The 16615-nt window shown below is 48.2% G+C and overlaps 1 protein-coding gene across 1 annotated transcript in view; it reads left to right on the top strand.

Annotated features, from left to right (window-relative positions):
• Positions 1 to 16615, top strand: part of GRIK3 (glutamate ionotropic receptor kainate type subunit 3) — a 221864-nt gene that overhangs the window by 142161 nt on the left and 63088 nt on the right. Inside the window, exons 5-7 of the mRNA XM_063139860.1 lie at positions 3714 to 3767; positions 10704 to 10877; positions 11920 to 12063. Coding sequence (XP_062995930.1) covers positions 3714 to 3767; positions 10704 to 10877; positions 11920 to 12063 — 372 coding nt within the window. The remainder of the gene's footprint in view (positions 1 to 3713; positions 3768 to 10703; positions 10878 to 11919; positions 12064 to 16615) is intronic.

Here is a 16615-nt window from a genome sequence, read left to right as displayed (position 1 = left end):
CCCCCTCCCCAGTCTCGTTGACCCTTCCTACCAGCAGGACACTGCTCCTCCTGCCCCTAATCCTGGTTGGAACCACTGTGCACACAGAAAAAGTCGAGCATGTCTTTGAGAAGCAGACAAAGTGATTGTGTGGGCAGGCGGCCTGCTGCTGCTATGGTGGTTCCTCGCCCTCTGCTGCATAACCCAGTAGTGCAGGGAGGCACGCTGAATTTTGGGCTCCCTGCAGCCCCTGTCTCATGCCAGCCATGGCATGGCTCTAGTTTCCAACCCATCCCTTACGATCTACCATTCTCCTCCTTGGAAACATTCATTTTTTCTCTGGGTGCCAGCATCAGCAATCCATCTTGGGCTATTTTGGTAGCATTTTGTGCAATCTGCCAGGCTCTTTCAATTTGTCGTAATTGATTTGATGTCATTGACAAATGCAGCAGAACAGCTTTTGCTCTCCTCCCCACCCACAACCATCCCAAACCACCCATTTACCTCTGCCGTCTTCTCTGACCCTAGAAATATTTCTAATTAGCATTTCAAAGTGCTGAAAGTAATCCTCCCTCTGATGAGTAAGGGGCACACCGGCGTTTATTCCTTAATTAGCTGCAAGTATGTGTACATATTAAAGGCCTGCATAACAGCAAGGATAAAGAAAGCAAATTCAAATTTAACAAATTTCCCCCTGCCAATTTCACCACACTTCTTATCCAACTGGATGTTTCACCCTTTGCCTGTTTTTTTCCTTGGCACTTCGCTAAGGAGACGGAAAAACGGTGTCTGAAACAGAAATCTGTTACCTGGGCTCCACAATACACTTTTAGACAGCTGTGCTGGTTTATGGGTTCCTCAGGGAGACACGGTTGGGGAATACCTATTCAGACAATGTGGTTGTGTATCTGCTCAGACCTAGGAATGACTGGAATCACACCTGCCAAATCTCAGACTGATAGGAAAAAACAATTGAAAAAGGCATATTGGAGGCACATTCTAACCCCCTCTCTGATCTAAACTACGTGGCGCAGTGGAGAATATAAGAAGAGCCCTGCCTGACGCTGGATTGGACCCAAGGCCTCTCTAGTCCAGCGTTCTGTTCCCACAGTGGCCAAGCAGCCGCCTAGGGAAAATCCACAAGCAGGACAACTGCGCATGTTTAGCCTGGAGAAGAGAAGATTGAGGGGACACATGATAGCATTCTTCAAATACTTAAAAGGTTGTCACACAGAGGAGGGCCAGGATCTCTTCTCGATCCTCCCAGAGTGCAAGACACGGAATAATGAGCTGAAGTTACAGGAAGCTAGATTCCGGCTGGACATCAGGAAAAACTTCCTGACCGTTAGAGCAGTACGATAATGGAACCAGTGATCTAGGGAGGTTGTGGGCTCTCCCACACTAGAGGCATTCAAGAGGCAGCTGGACAACCATCCGTCAGGGTTGCTTTAAGGTGGATTCCTGCATTGAGCAGGGAGTTGGACTCGATGGCCTTGTAGGCCCCTTCCAGCTCTGCTATTCTATGATTCTATGACATGAACACAGTAGCACCTCTCCAACCATTCAGGTACTGGAGGTCATATATAGCTCTCATGACTAGGTAATATATAACCATTAATATCCTTTTATCTGCCATGAATGTGTTTACTTAATCCCCCTTTAAAGCCATCCAAGTTGGTGGCCATCAGTACAACTTGCGGTAATGAACTTCATAGTTTAATTACGTGCTGTGTAATGAAGTACCTCTTTTTACCTGTCCTGAATCTCCCATCATTCAGTCAGGTTCTAGAAACAGTTGGAGGGACCTTAGAGATCACCTAGTCCAACGTTCTGCTTGACCCAGGCTCTGCAATGCAGGATCCAACTACAGCATCCCTAACAAATGGCCATTCAGCCTAAGCTTACACACCTTCTATAGTGCATTTGTTGGTGAGCAATAAGGTGGACTTCACAGCATTCCTGTAGCCACCTAGAGACCTGTATAGTTTGGCCTAGCCATCAGCTTTATAGTTAATTAAGAAGCTCTCTGACATGTGCAGCTTCACCTTGAAGCTGTTTGGGCCAGCTGTAGTATCTCATCCTGTGACACCAATAAGTTTCACTTCCCACAGGAAGGAAAGCCCCCCCCCCCCTTGCTTCTGGGTGCTAGCGTGTCAGCTCATGAGCTAGGAAGAGAGACCTATGAAATCCAGTCTGCTGGTTTTGCTCTTTGCTCTTGCTCCAAGGGAGAATGCATGCCTGGAGAAAGTTGTGACCCTAGGAACGACTTCTTATCTATCTTGCGGACCCAGATAGACACCCAGCTGTGACAGCTTCATTGGCTGATGAGAGGTGTGAGCTTTATCTGCTTTTTTTTCCTTCTTCATCCATTTTCTATCAATAAACTGTCATTCTTTTGCGCATTATTTTGTTTCATCTTGGTAATCCAAAAGAATCCGTTTTGACTGGGACCCGACACAGTCAGGACCCCCAGATTAAGACACCTTCATCAAAGGAGAACCCACCACCCCTGAGGGTGTCTGTTCCACTGCTGAACAGCTCTCATGGTTAGGAAGTTTCTCCTAGTATTTAGGTGAAATCTGCTTCCCTGCAACTTCTACCCATTGGTTCTAGTCCTGCCCTCTGGAAAAACAGAGAACAAGAGCTTTGGCTCTTGGGCAGTATAGAAATGAAATGAAATAAATAAATAAATGTGTCTGCTCCATCTTCTGCATGGCAGCCTTCCAGATATTTGAAGCCTGCTATTATATCTTCACTTCCCCCTACTAAACCTCCCCAGCTCTTTCAACCATGAAACATAGGACCTGGTTCGCCATCACCACTACCACCAACAACATCCACGTTACTCTTCCTTAGACATGCTCCAGTTTATCATTGGCCTTCTTAAAATGTGGTGCACTCATGATGAATGAATGAAAAGCGGCTCTGTCCCCAGTTTCCATTTTCTCCAGAAATGAATGCAAGCACATCCTTGCAGCAGGGCTATCTGTCCGAGGAGAGGGCAAGGAGCTTAGACTTGCCTGGCTGGAACATGTCAGGGAAGGGTATGTTATGTTATCTGTGTTCCAAATAAATACATCTGCTGCACCAAATTGTGGTGTCAACATAAGCCAGATTTTACAATTGGTGTAAGTTTTGCAAATGAAGCAGATTTCTGCTTATTTTGCATCATTTATTTTGCTAGCCAGGAAGAGGGGGAAGCAGCTCTCCAGGCCAGGGCACAGAACCCCCAACTTCCTAGCCACCAGACGTCTGATGTATCTTGCTTCTGAGACTTTAGCTGATGTTGCCAAGTGCTTGACGCTTTTTTTAAAGAAGAAAGTTGACTTTATAGGAAACTCGTATCTACATCCAGTACCGCACTCTTCTTTTTTCACAGCTTGCGGAGAATTTTCAAATGCATGGAGTTGTGATAAAGCATGCGCCACTGGGGCTGACCTGAAGTGGAAGGATATTTATATCATCCATAGTCAATCAGAGGATCAGTGCTGAGAAAAGCGTCTTGGTTGGCCAGATTGGCCGAGGGTTAAAGTTCTACTCTTGTGGGGTCCAACACTGACCCTCGCGTGACAAAGGAGTGCTCTCTGGCTGCCTCGGGCCCTGGGGGTTGCTTGTGTAATAGTCCCAAGTGGCAAAACCATGGGATCTGGTTCCGGGGTGCTCTTTGGGTTCATTCTTTCTACTACATGTTTCTTGGCTGCCTTTCTGATGAACTTCCATTTGCTTTTTCTCAGGCCATGGCGATGGGGATGATGACAGAGTACTACCACTTCATCTTCACCACACTGGTAAAGTACCTCAATGCATGCGCCTGTCATTCTGGTCTTGAAGGCCCTCCACAAATCTCAGGCAGTGATTGAGCCACCCTGGTTAGAGTCGCAAAGAGCAGATGACAGATATGCTTTAGCTAAAAATAAACTAGCACAGCCTCTACTTTTATTGAAAGCACCCGTGTTCCATGAGAGCCTTTGTGCACATGGTATGGCTCTAGACCCCAGTTGAGTAAACTCAGTCTTATACAATTGTGGTTGTAATTCTAAGGAGGAAGAAACTACAAGCGAGAAGGTTCTTGGAATTGTTGTAGATCACAAGCTGAATATGAGGCAACAGTGTGATGTGGCTGCAAAAAAAGCAAATGCTATTTTGCGCTGCATTAATAGAAGTATAGCTTCCAAATCGCATGAGGTACTGGTTCCTCTCTATTGGGCCCTGGTTAGGCCTCATCTTCAGTACTGTGTTCAGTTCTGGGCACCACACTTCAAGAAGGACACAGACAAGCTGGAGCGTGTTCAGAGGAGGGCAGTGAGGATGATGGAAACAAAGTCCTATGAGGAGAGACTAAAAGAACTGGGCATGGTTAGCCTGGAGAAGAGAAGATTGAGGAGAGACATGATAGCACTCTTCAAGTACTTGAAAGGTTGTCACACAGAGGAGGGCCAGGGTCTCTTCTCGATCATCCCAGAGTGCAGGACACAGAATAATGGGATCAAGTTACAGGAAGCCAGATTCTGGCAGGACATCAGGAAAACTTCCTGACTGTTAGAGCAGCACAACAATGGAACCAATCACCTAGGGAGGCCGTGGGCTCTCCCACACTAGAGGCATTCAAGAGGCAGCTGGACAGCTATCTGTCAAGGGTGCTTTAAGGTGGGTTCCTGCATTGAGCAAGGGGTTGGACTCAATGGCCTTGTAGGCCCCTTCCAACTCTTATGATTCTATGAAAACTTGAACCTAGCCCCCCAATATCCACTGAACTCAATTTCACCCAAGGTGTGATGTAACTTTGAAATTCAAACAGCAGCAGCTGATAAGACGGTAGGCACTGAAGCCTTTGTATTTAGCCTCACAACAGCTCTTTGAGGTAGTCTTGAACCCATGTCTGGACACAGTTTTGGGATGGATCAGGGCAAATTCAGATGAGGTATTGTGGGTAGGGAACCTAACTATTCTGGTCTGGATGGGCTTGCTCTCCCACTAAAAGGGCCAGTACACCAATTTTGGAATTCTCCTGGATTCAGAACTACCTGGGGAAGCTCAGGTAGTGGCGGTGTCCAGGAGTGCTTTTTACATGCTGATACCACAAATGAGATCCTATCTGGAGAGGATGGCATTGCTACAGTTATCCATGCTCTTGTGACATCCAGCCTAAATTACTGGGCGGGGGCTGCTTTGAAAGACTATTTGGAAACTTCAAGTGGTGCAAAATGTGTCAGCTCGAATACTAGTAAGTGCTGTGCAGTTGGGTCATGTGACATCTGTATTGTACTAGCTGCACTTGGCATGCAGTGCCGGTGTGTTTCCGGACCCAACAGGAAGTGCTGGTGTTGGCCTGAAGTGGCTGGGATTGGACAGATTGATTCCAGATGAGTTGAAGGGCTGCCTTCACCCACATCAACCTGCCCGTGCTCTGAGACCAATGTTGAACCCACTGCCTGTTTCCCATCTGCCAAAGCAGTTAGACTGGTGGCTGTGGCCCCTCACTTGTGGAACTCCGTTCCAATCATTGTCCACCAGGCCTTCAAGCCAGCCCTAAAGACTTTTCTATATGAGGCTACTAAATTGCTGCATCTACTTTCGGTTTCGTTAGAGAATTGAGATCCGAGCTCTATACAAAGAACTTTTCGTTCATGCTTTTCCTCTACATAACCTCTAGGTGGAGCTGTGCTACAGCAGTATAGCGGAAATACACAAGTAGGAAAATACATTTTCACAAATAATGCTCCATTTTTCCAGCTCTAACTCCCCCCTTCAAGAAAGCGCTCTTAAAAAACAAAAGTGAAACTGGAGGGTCATGACAGCCTGGTGAGGTTGTGGCCTCTCCCACACTAGAGGCCTTCAAGAGGCAGCTGGACAACCATCTGTCAAGGATGCTTTAGGGTGGATTCCTGCATTGAGCAGGGGGTTGGACTCAATGGCCTTGTAGGCCCCTTCCAACTCTGCTATTCTGTGATTCTATGATTGTCTAAAAGAACTGTAAACACCTGAAGTGCACAATAAATGCCTCTTGTACAAAAGCTCTTATTTATGTACCTAGCTTATAATTGAGGCTTTTATTGGATACCATTTGGTATATGGTGTTATCTGGTTTTAATTGTCTTTTATTGTGTTTTGTACTTTAATTTTTTGTATGTTGCCTTGCGAGGGACTTTGTCCTAAAAAGCAGCTTATAAACCTGTTAAATAACATGCACGCTATTCATCGGAGGCCATTACAAATGGGGAGTGAAGGAGCGGACTTAACAAAGGAGGCAGAGGAGGTGGAAAGCCCTGATCCCAACCTCCCAGATGTCTTTCTTTTCCTTATTTCTTTAATGCATTTATATTCTGCCCTCTCCCCGCCCCCCCAGTGATGGAACCCAAAGCCCCCTGCTGGGGCTTCGCAGGTGACCTCCTATCTAGGCACTGCTGAGCCTCTACCTGGTGGCTGCATCCCGGGGGCCCCGACCCAGCGCTGGGACAGGATCTCATCCCCCAGAGCAAATCACACACATGGAAACATCTACATTTAATTTTAAAAGATTACATCCTCCCTCCAAAATAAAGAGACATTTTAATTACTGCTGCCACCGTTATCTATGGGTAGCAGCTTTACGCAACTCTCTGATAACCTCCCATTAATCAGCCCCAGCTGAGACGCTGGAACACTTTTTGCAAATAAGTAAAAGCCTAAAGGTGAAGAAGAAGAAGGGGTGCGGGAGGAGGGAGCCAAGAAAGCATTAAAATAAATTAATAGATAAGCAATTACAATTAGTGCCACTTCCCTGAAATAACAACTGTACCGTGGGAAAGATATTTTAAGCTGTGGTTCCTCCAGGCACTGTTCTTTTCAGAGCTGGTCGTTTCTACTGTACAAGGCCCAGGGGGGCGGGGGGGGGGGTGATTGAATTAGTCTGTTGTGTTACACTAAAAGGTCCCCAGTGGACTCCAAACACTGCAGATAAGCGTTTGGCAAGGAGGGGGCAATGTTTTAACAAAACAGCGCGGTTGAACGTGTAGAACCTTGCCGGAAATCATCCTGAACGAGCAACGTTGAGGATGCTAGATGTCCCCAGCGATTGCTGAGCTTGCTGTACAGATCTGTCATCTTGGGGATAGTTTCTGTTAAGGTCGCAGGACTCCCATTCCATTATTATTATTATTATTAATAATAATAATAATAATAATCATATTTATAAAGCGCCATCAATGTTCATGGCTCTGTACAGAATGAAACAAAACAAGACAATCTGCCATATGGCTTACAATCTAAAATCACAGTAACAGACTGGGGAGGGAGGGGAAAAACCAACCGGGGTAGGGGGTTGGTTACCTCTTTTCCTTTCGTTCCTAAATTAAGTCATGGATGGTGGAGAAATAATGGCTCCTACCTCTGTGTGAAAGGCTTCCCCTTCTCCTACTCCAGTTGTTTTCAAAAGAAGCCTAGCAATGGGTTCCTCAAAGAAAGATCAGCAACTACCTGGTGCAGCCACAGGACTGCGTTGGGGGTGTTCTAGGGACAACTGTGTCCCCGGGCAAGCATTATAAAAGGGAAAGCATGGAGGAGGCACACTAGCTCTGCCCGTTCACCCCTGACCTCCCCACATTGACAGGAAGGTCTGAAGAGAGGCTGTACCCATGCTTGGCTGAACACAGTCTTCTGCATAATTGTTAGCTCTAAGCAATCAGGTTTCCCAAACCATGGAAGGGATGGAACGGCATTTGGCTGAACAGGGTTCCCACCTCTCTTCAGACTTTGCTCGTCAACACGGCGAGGTCAGAGCTGGAGTCAGCATGCCTGTCCCCTCCATGCTTTCAATTTTGTAATGCCTGCATAGGGCTACTGAGGCACACTGGACCTGCGGTTCCTGCCTGCCACATTCAATCGCTGCCTAAACTGCATCTTAGAACATGCCCCAGAAATGTCTGCAACATAAAGGGATTTTTGTGAGAGAGGCTTACAGGGGCTTCTCAGTGCATCGCTTCGGATCTGAATCCCGAATCCGAGGAAAATCGGAGTGATTCGAGGGCTTTGAAACAGATCCGAATCAAATCGAAACAGGTCCGAATCAGTCTGATGCAAATTGGCATGATCCAAATTGATTTAAATTGATTCAGACCTTTTTTCAAGCACAGACAGACATGAAAATTGGCACCATGATAGCTCTTAAGTAGGACTTTAGGCATGCCAAGTTTGAAGCATATTGGTTCATCTCTTGTTTTTGGGGAATTTTTAAAGTTCAAAGTAAAACCTCATTGGGGTTTAACACCTTGAGAAGTAATCACGTTTCAGGGGGGAAATGAAATTACAGATAAAGACATGAAAATTAGCACCATGGTAGGGCTTCAGCCATGCCAAGTTTGAAGCAGATCAGTTCAACCCTTGTTTTTTGATGGAATTTTATGAATGTGTGTTTTATTATTGTATACTGCTTGTGCACAACACACAGCAGAGACACACACACAAAGTAGAAGACACTGAGAGACTAAACAACACAAAACTCAGAGGATTATTATTATTATTATTATTATTATTATTATTATTATTATTAATAATATTGGCTATGCTGCTTACAGTGCAATAAGATGGACCCTTAAACAATCCCCCTCCTAGCCTCCTATCAAGGGGATGCCAAAGCATCTCTCACTGTCAATGTTTTGAACCACCGTGCCCACTTCGCAGGGCTGGTTTGTGTGCTTTCTGCCAGCCTCTCTGGGCCAGCCTGCCTCTCTGCCCTCTTGGTGCCTTGGAGATGTAGGTGGGCTGGATGGGTCAACCCCACGAGCCTATGGCATACTTGCTCTCAGTGCTCCATGGCCATAGCTGCCTGTTGTCTCTTCTCCTCTGTGCCCACCTCGCAGGGCCGGTTTGTTTGCTTTCTGCCAGCCTCTCTGTGCCCGCCCGCATAGCTGCCTCCTTGCCTCTCTGCCTGTCTGCCTGAGTGCCTGAACACTTCTCCAATATGATATGTCTGGTCCCGCCTTTCAGGGCTGGTTTGTGTTTCTGGCTTTGCTTTGACTCAATTTCTGAGGCACATTGCTCCCAGCCAGGTAATGTGTGTATTGCAGGCAGCCAACTTTCCCTGTTTCTCTCTGAATGGGAAGAGCCTGAGGATGTGTCAGCTTCAGAACCAACAAAAGAAAAGTAAGGGAGATTTGCACTTGAAGGGATAGTGTGAGCTTGAATGAATACACAACTTCTCAAATTACTTTTTGCTTTGAGCAGCTGCTTTAATTATTTCCTTGAAAAAATCACATTTTTAGCAGTGGATTACAGAAATTCCACTGCACAGATTGTATGAAATTTGGCACACATGAGCACCTGTAAGATGTCCAACATACATGTGACCCATGGAACAGCAAGGAGAAGGCCCCAGCCGCCTTCCATATGGAGAAGGGTGCTTTTCAACTTGATCCTGGACTCCACCCGGTGGACCACTATCCTGCCTCAATCACCTGCCATGCGTGGTGGCTGTTGGTACCCTGTAGTTTCAAACAAAACAAATGGCAATTCTCTTAGACCTGACCAGAGGCACTGTAGCAATTGAAATTAATGCATGAATGGCTGTTAGAATTAAAGTAGGTAGTCAGTGGGAGAGTGTGGATGGCCCCTGTTGTAATAGACAAAGGCCTCAGCTAGACCTACAGGTCTAGCGCAACGGAGGGGTGACGATCTCGCGATATTTACACGCGGCACACGACCTCGGAGGGAGAGGACGTCACGGCCACCATTTTCTTTTTTAAAAAAGAAAATAGAAGATGCGCACGAGCGCTCTTGCACTCAAAGGTAGGGTGTTCTTGTTTTTTTTTAAAAAAAGTTCCCTGCTCACCCCACCCCACCCCCGATGGGCACAGAGCTCCTCTGCGGCCCGTGCGCGGTTCCCAGCTCCTCGCAAGTAACCACAAGGAGCTGGGACAAACTGCAACGTCAAGGATCTCACAGTAGGCAGGCGTGTGCTCCATTGCCTGGATACGCATGTGAAAAGTCTGAAGAAACGCTGTCTATCTTTCCAGCTGCTTTGAGATTTTCTCATGAATAGATCGTATCAGTGCGAACCATCAATATTGCCAAGGCGTCTTTCAGTATCTAGTGATTCTGGCAAAAATTTAATCAGTTTCCTGGCCATACTTCCAACCCTCTAAATATTTTGCAGAAAGCCACAAGATGATGCTGGAAGTGTTGACAATATTGGCATTTCCCATTGATTTTTTTTTAATGCTTGGAGATTGCAATAGTAACAAGGTTTAATGTCAAATTTTCCACATTATTATTTCTTTCCCCCCTTTCAAATGTATAATTAATCATCGTCATAATTAAGGGTTGCATGATGACACAGAAATGCCTTCCAGCTGCAATAGACACCAATTTCTCTCCACCTCCTAAAGCATCACTGGAGACTAACTTTGGCCATGGCTAGACCAGGCCTATATCCCGGGATCATCCCTGTACATCCAAATGACACACAGGGGATCCCGGGAGCAGGCAGGGACGACCCCTCCATTTGCCTGGGATAATCCTTAGGTCTAGCTAAGGCCATAGAGGGCTCTTGCTCAGGCAAGACATCCATTGAATTCCAAGGAAAGTTGAGCTTCAGTAAGACTCGTGGAATTTCTCAATGGGCTGTTTTGTTTTGTTTTGTCCATCCCTACAGCCTGCCCCTCCCTCACCACAAAGAATGAAGTGAAGCTCAGAAGGAAGTAGAAAAAGCACTGAAATGAGTTTCCCCCCCCCTCTCTCTTTTTTTAAAGGATCTTTACGCCTTAGATCTAGAGCAGTATCGCTACTCTGGAGTGAACCTGACTGGCTTCCGCATCTTGAACGTGGAGAACCCTCATGTCTCTTCCATCATCGATAAATGGTCCATGGAGCGGTTGCAGGCAGCCCCCAAGCCCGAACCAGGGTTGATTGCAGGCATGATGATGGTACGACGCCCACTTTAAACTCCTCCAGCTTTTTCCTTGTGTGTAAAGCCTTGTGGTTGGTGGGTGGGTGGGACATCAGTGTTAAGAGAGAAAGAGAGTGGGGGGGCCTCAGCTAGACATGGGGTGAAAGGGCGACGATCTCACGATTTTATGGTCACGAGATCATCAACCTCGTTTACACGACATCGCAACCACCATTTTGTTTTAGTTTTTAAAGGAGAAGGAGCGCATGAGTGCTCATCTGCGAAACAGTAAGTTTTTTTTTTAAAAAAAAGGTCCCCGTTCCCCCCACCCCACCCCCGATGGGCACAGAGCTCTGGCTCCTCGCGGAAGAGCCGGGACAAACTGCGACACCTGGCCACACATTCCACTGTCTTGGGATCAGCCCAGGACCATGGAAAAACGGGGCTAGAAGGGTAGGGCAAAATCCCAGGGAAATGGAGGGATCGTCCCTCCCTGCCCCCAGGATTCCCTGTGCTTCATCTGAACACACAGGCATGATCCCGGAGCGATCCCTGGGATAAGCCCTCATCTAGCCATGGCCAGAGAGAGGGAGGGAGAAAGAGAGATATGTTTTTGTCAGGTTCTCCTTTTTGACAGAAGATGAGCCCACTGTTTCTCTTATCAGCTGTGGGCATGGATGTGTGAAACAAAACCTTGACATCCCCTTCTTCTAGGGAACAGCAGAGTTGGGAGGGGGGCATTGGAAACCAAGAAGCTGCAGCACGAGGGAGTGCTCAGTGTTGCCCCCACCCACTGCTTTCCCCTCCCCCCTCCCCCTGTAGTTTCCCAGGTGTGTGGTTGTGAGAGCAAGGGAACAGGGATGTGCAAATTGGACCAGAGATGGCCCGGCTTCTAGGATGGAAACCGTTTTATATCACAGAGAGCTTGCGACTCCTAACAAGGCAAACAGAAAGGAATATCCGGGCCAGCACCGCTTCCCGAGGGTGTTGTAGTAGCACCATCGTTGCTGGTGGAAACCCCATGGCTTCCTTGCCCTGAGAATGGCTAGCAAAGCAAATTCGGTTCCCCTTCATTTTAGACAGATGCAGCCCTCTTGTACGACGCCGTCCACATCGTCTCTGTGTGCTACCAACGGGCTCCGCAAATGACCGTGAATTCCCTCCAGTGCCATCGGCATAAAGCCTGGCGGTTTGGAGGACGCTTCATGAATTTCATCAAAGAGGTAAGAGGAGTGCCAAGTAGAACCCGCTTCAGCTCCATGGGAGAAGGGAAACAGCCAGGCGCTCCAACAGAACCAGCTAGACCCAGAGAGGCACCGGAGTATTTAACAGTGCTGCAAGCATGGATTGGTTGTACTGGTGGATTAATCTAAGAAAGCTTTAGGAGATAGATCGATGGGATTCCATGAAAGATACGTGCTTGCTTTCCTTTTATTTTTGAGGCTGTCTGTAATAGGAAGAAACAATAACCGAAGGGAACCATTCAGAATGGCCCTTCCCTTGTTCCTAACAATGAATGGCTGCTATTATTGGCTAAATTGCAGGCGATGTTATGTTTTCCCCAGTGATCCAGAAAGGGTCCTGTCCTGTAGTTTGCCATTACACAAAAATAATGTCAAGAGGAGGATGCCAATGCTGGTAAGGCCCCCAGAGACCAAGTGCAGTGAGGAAGGGTTGAAGGACTTTGGAGGAGAGATGAGTGAAAAGCAATGTGAAATTTGAAGGGCTTGTTACGTAGGTGATGGAGCAAATTTGTTTCCTGTTGCTCCAGAGGCCAGGTCCCATGGATTCAAATTGCAAGAAAAACAAAGGTGGGAAGCGTTTCCGGACAGTGGGCTCATCTACACCAAGCAGGATATTGCAGTATGAAAGCAGTATGTAAAAGGCAGGAGCCACACCAAGCAGATATAGTGGTATGAAAGCGGTATAAGGTATGTGTCCATGAGCCCCAACAGTTGTGAGTGCAGTTCAATCCCGTTATAAAGCAGTAGTGTGGCTCCTGCCTTTTATATACTGCTTCCATACCACTTTCATAGTGCAAACTCTCATGTGAAAAATTGTGAGGTTTTTTTAAAAAAAATACTTTCCCCACTCCCCCCACCCCACCCCTGATGGGCACAGAACTCCTGAGGAGCTCTGCGCCCCATGCACAGTTCACGGTTACTTGTGAGGAGCCGGGACAAACCGCAACGCCCGCCTACAAGTTCCACGGTCTCAGGGATCATCCCTCCCTGCTCCCGGGATCCCCCTGTGCATCATATGAATGCACAGGGATGATCCCGGGGCGATCCCCAGGATATCGCCCCATCTAGCTAAGGCCTGGATGGCTGCCTGTCAGGGATGTCATTGTAATGGATTTCCTGCATCAGCAGGTGAGTGGATTAGATGACCTTTGAGGTCCCTTCTGAGAGATAAACTAAGCATTCTGCTAATCACACCTAGCAGAACTTTGGTTAAAAGAAGAAATTCCACAAACACACACACACACACACACACACACACACATGCACGCACGCGCGCCATGGAAGAGCCCCCTGTGCTTTGCATGCAGAAGGACCCAGGTCCCAACCCTGTCAGCATCTCCAGCTAGGGCTAGGAAAGGACCCCGCCTGAAGCCCTGCAGAGCCATTGCTGCCAGTCAGTGCCAACAATACTGGGCTAGAGGGACGAAGGGGCCCACTCTTCTCTCTCCGCCCCCATCTCCTTTCCACCTGTTCTGCATGAGGTGCTTTCTCTCTCTCCACTGAGCAGCCAGTCCCTGGACCCAGACCGCTTCTTCCCACTGGAGCGCTGTGCTGGTGTTTTCACTGACCCCCTCCCTGCCAGGCCCTGTTTAGGGACTGATGGCCTATTGTCACAGGAGCTTCTGAAGCTGCCATGGACTGAATCAGACCTCTGGTCCATCTGCCCCAGTATCATCTACTGCGACGGGCAGGGGGTTTCCAGGCCCTTCCCAGGTGGAGAGGGAGAGAGGCCTTTCTTCCCCAGCCCTGTTGCCTGAAACGTGTCCCATCAGAGACGTCAGGGGGTGAAGCTGGGGCCTTCTCCATGCCAGGCAAATGCTCTGCCACCGAGCTGCGGTCACCTCCTCCCATCCTCTCTAGGAGACTTTCCGAGTAAAGTAGCGACTCCGCTTGGTCCCCTTCTGTCCGTCTTCCTGCCTTGCGGAGGCGTGTTTGCTCGGCACATCTGTCAGCCACTTAGCGAAGAGCTGAAACTGTAGTGGGGAAATTGGCAGCAGGCACAGCCCTGCCTCTCTCTTGGCACAGCCACGGACTTGAGCGAGCCGAATGTCAGGGGAGTGAAGTGGGAACTTCATTTTTCTCTGTGTTTTGGGTAATTACTATCTGCCTGCCTGCAGCCCAAACAGCTTTTCTGCCCGAATTTGGCATAAAGGGAGTGCAGTGAGCGCGACTCGAATTGGAGTGGCAGAGAAGCCAACTGCGTTTGCAATCACAAGGGGCCAAAATGGAGAGTCGTGAACTTTCCAGGGCTCACCGTCTCTTGGTGTTCTCTTAGACGAGAAACCACGCCAAGATGGAAATGGCCGTCTGGTGCTCACTTTAAATCTCACAGCAGTTGAACCTTTTGAAGTCCCGGATCTGGCTGATGGGGAACAATGCACCCATCCCTCACTTAATATTTGTGTGTGTGTGTGTGTGGGGGGGAGAACAATGGCCCAGGAAGTGGGGAGGGTGGGGGCTCTTAAGCCAGTCTTAAGATGCTTTTGGTGCAGACGACTTAGAGCTGGTGACTCTGTGCTGCAGTTGCCACCTGGTGTGATCCAAGCACTTGGCTCTTTCAGGGAGGGCCCCCATCACTGGTTGACGACCGAGGAGAGGAGCCTTGTTCACTTGCCAGGAGACTGCCAAATGGTGGAAGGGAACAGGTAGCCTGGCTCATGGGGTCCCCAGCAAATAGCATGGCCACAGCAAGGAGATTCCTGGACTGCACAGCGGGCGGCTCCTCCGTCAGCCTGCAACGTCCGTGTAAGGGAACCAAAGCTCCTTGCCTCAGCTTTGGTCTTTGATTAGCAACGGTGCCTGGCAGTCACTGCCCACCCAACCACACTGTCCCTGCCTTGCCTGTAAAGAGCTGGTGGGTGACCCTAATGCCTAGGTCTTGAGCAAGGAGGTGACTTGCAGGCTGCTGAGGTGTGTGTGTGTGTGTGTGTAGGTGGCTTGTCCTGAGCCAAGATGCACTTTCCTAGATGAGATGGATGCCCCAGAACCTGGTAGGGATGCTTCTAGACTTGGCTTCACAGATCAGCCAGATGCAGCTTTCCCTAGTATTTCTTGAAAGGTGGTAATTACAAGGGGGAGGTAATGACTGGGGGTACTGCAGGGCTCAGTCCTGGGCCCTGGGCCCAGTGTTCGTCAACATTTGTATTAATGATTTGGATGAGCAGGTGCAGGGGCCGCTTATCAAATTTGCAGATGACACCAAATTGGGTGGGATAGCTAGTACCCTGGAAGACAGAGACAAACTTCCAAGTGATCTTGATAGGCTGGAGCGCTGGGCTGAAAACAACAGAATGAAATTTCATAGGGATAAATGCCAAATTCTACACCTAGGAAAAAGAAACCAAATGCACAGTTACAAGATGGGGGACACTTGGCTCAGCAACACTACAAACGAGAAGGATCTTGGAATTGTAGATCACAAGCTTATTATGAGCTAACAGTGTGATTTGGCTGTAAAAAATGCAAATGCTATTTTGGGCTGCATTAACAGAAGTACAGCTTCCAAATCACGGGAGGTACTGGTTCCCCTCTATTTGGCCCTGGTTAGCCTCATCTTGAGTATTGCGTCCAGTTCTGGGCACCACACTTCAAGAAGGACGCAGACAAGCTGGAGCGTGTTCAGAGGGGGGCAACGAGGATTATCAAGGGTCTGGAAACAAAGCCCTATGAAGAGAGACTGAAAGAACTGGGCATGTTTAGCCTGGAGAAGAGAAGACGGAGGGAGACATGATACTTGAAAGGTTGTCACACAGAGGAGGGACAGGATCTCTTTTCGATCATCCCAGAGTGCAGGACTCAGAACAATGGGCTGAAGTTACAGGAAGCCAGATTCCATCTGGACATCAGGAAAAACTTCCTGACTGTTAGAGCAGTACGACAATGGAACCAGTTACGTAGGGAGGTTGTGGGCTCTCCCACACTAGAGGCCTTCAAGAGGCAGCTGGACAACCACCTCTCAGGTATGTTTTGATGTGGATTCCTGCATTGAGCAGGGGGTTGGACTCGATGGCCTTATAGGCCCCTTCCAACTCTACGATTCTATGATTCTACCCTGTGGCTCTGAGTAAGAGCAGGTGTGACTGGGCAGGTCATCAACCTTCTAAATTGTGGAGGAAGCTGGATGGCTGCAGCACTGGTCCAAGAGGCAGATGCTTGCATCGGGACTCAGTAATGGTACTCTGGAGAACAGCAGAGCATTGCGGAGCAAAGAAACGGGATCAGTTGACCCCCCAAGTCCACTCTGCATGCCACTTCACCTGCCACCCTTTCTCAAGGTGCCTAATGCTGAATGATCTCTGGGGGCTAGAAAGGAGAAAAAGTCCCAGCTTGAGTGGAAGCAATTACCATGCAAAGGTGAGGCAGGCTGGAGTGCTATTCAGGTTGTCAAGGAGAAGGTCAAGTGGTGTCCTTGTCATTGTGTGCATGAAATTAAAGGCATTTCACAGAGGTGCTTCTTTGAGTCTGGTAGACAAAGGCAGAAGAACAGCAACATTTGGCCTCAGATGAAGACCCCGCTCCGTTAGAGTTGCCC

This window comes from Elgaria multicarinata, chromosome 13 (genome assembly GCF_023053635.1).
Source record: "Elgaria multicarinata webbii isolate HBS135686 ecotype San Diego chromosome 13, rElgMul1.1.pri, whole genome shotgun sequence".
Taxonomy (NCBI): domain Eukaryota; kingdom Metazoa; phylum Chordata; class Lepidosauria; order Squamata; family Anguidae; genus Elgaria; species Elgaria multicarinata.
Note: the sequence above shows the minus strand (reverse complement) of the source record. Positions and strands in the feature narration are given on the sequence as shown.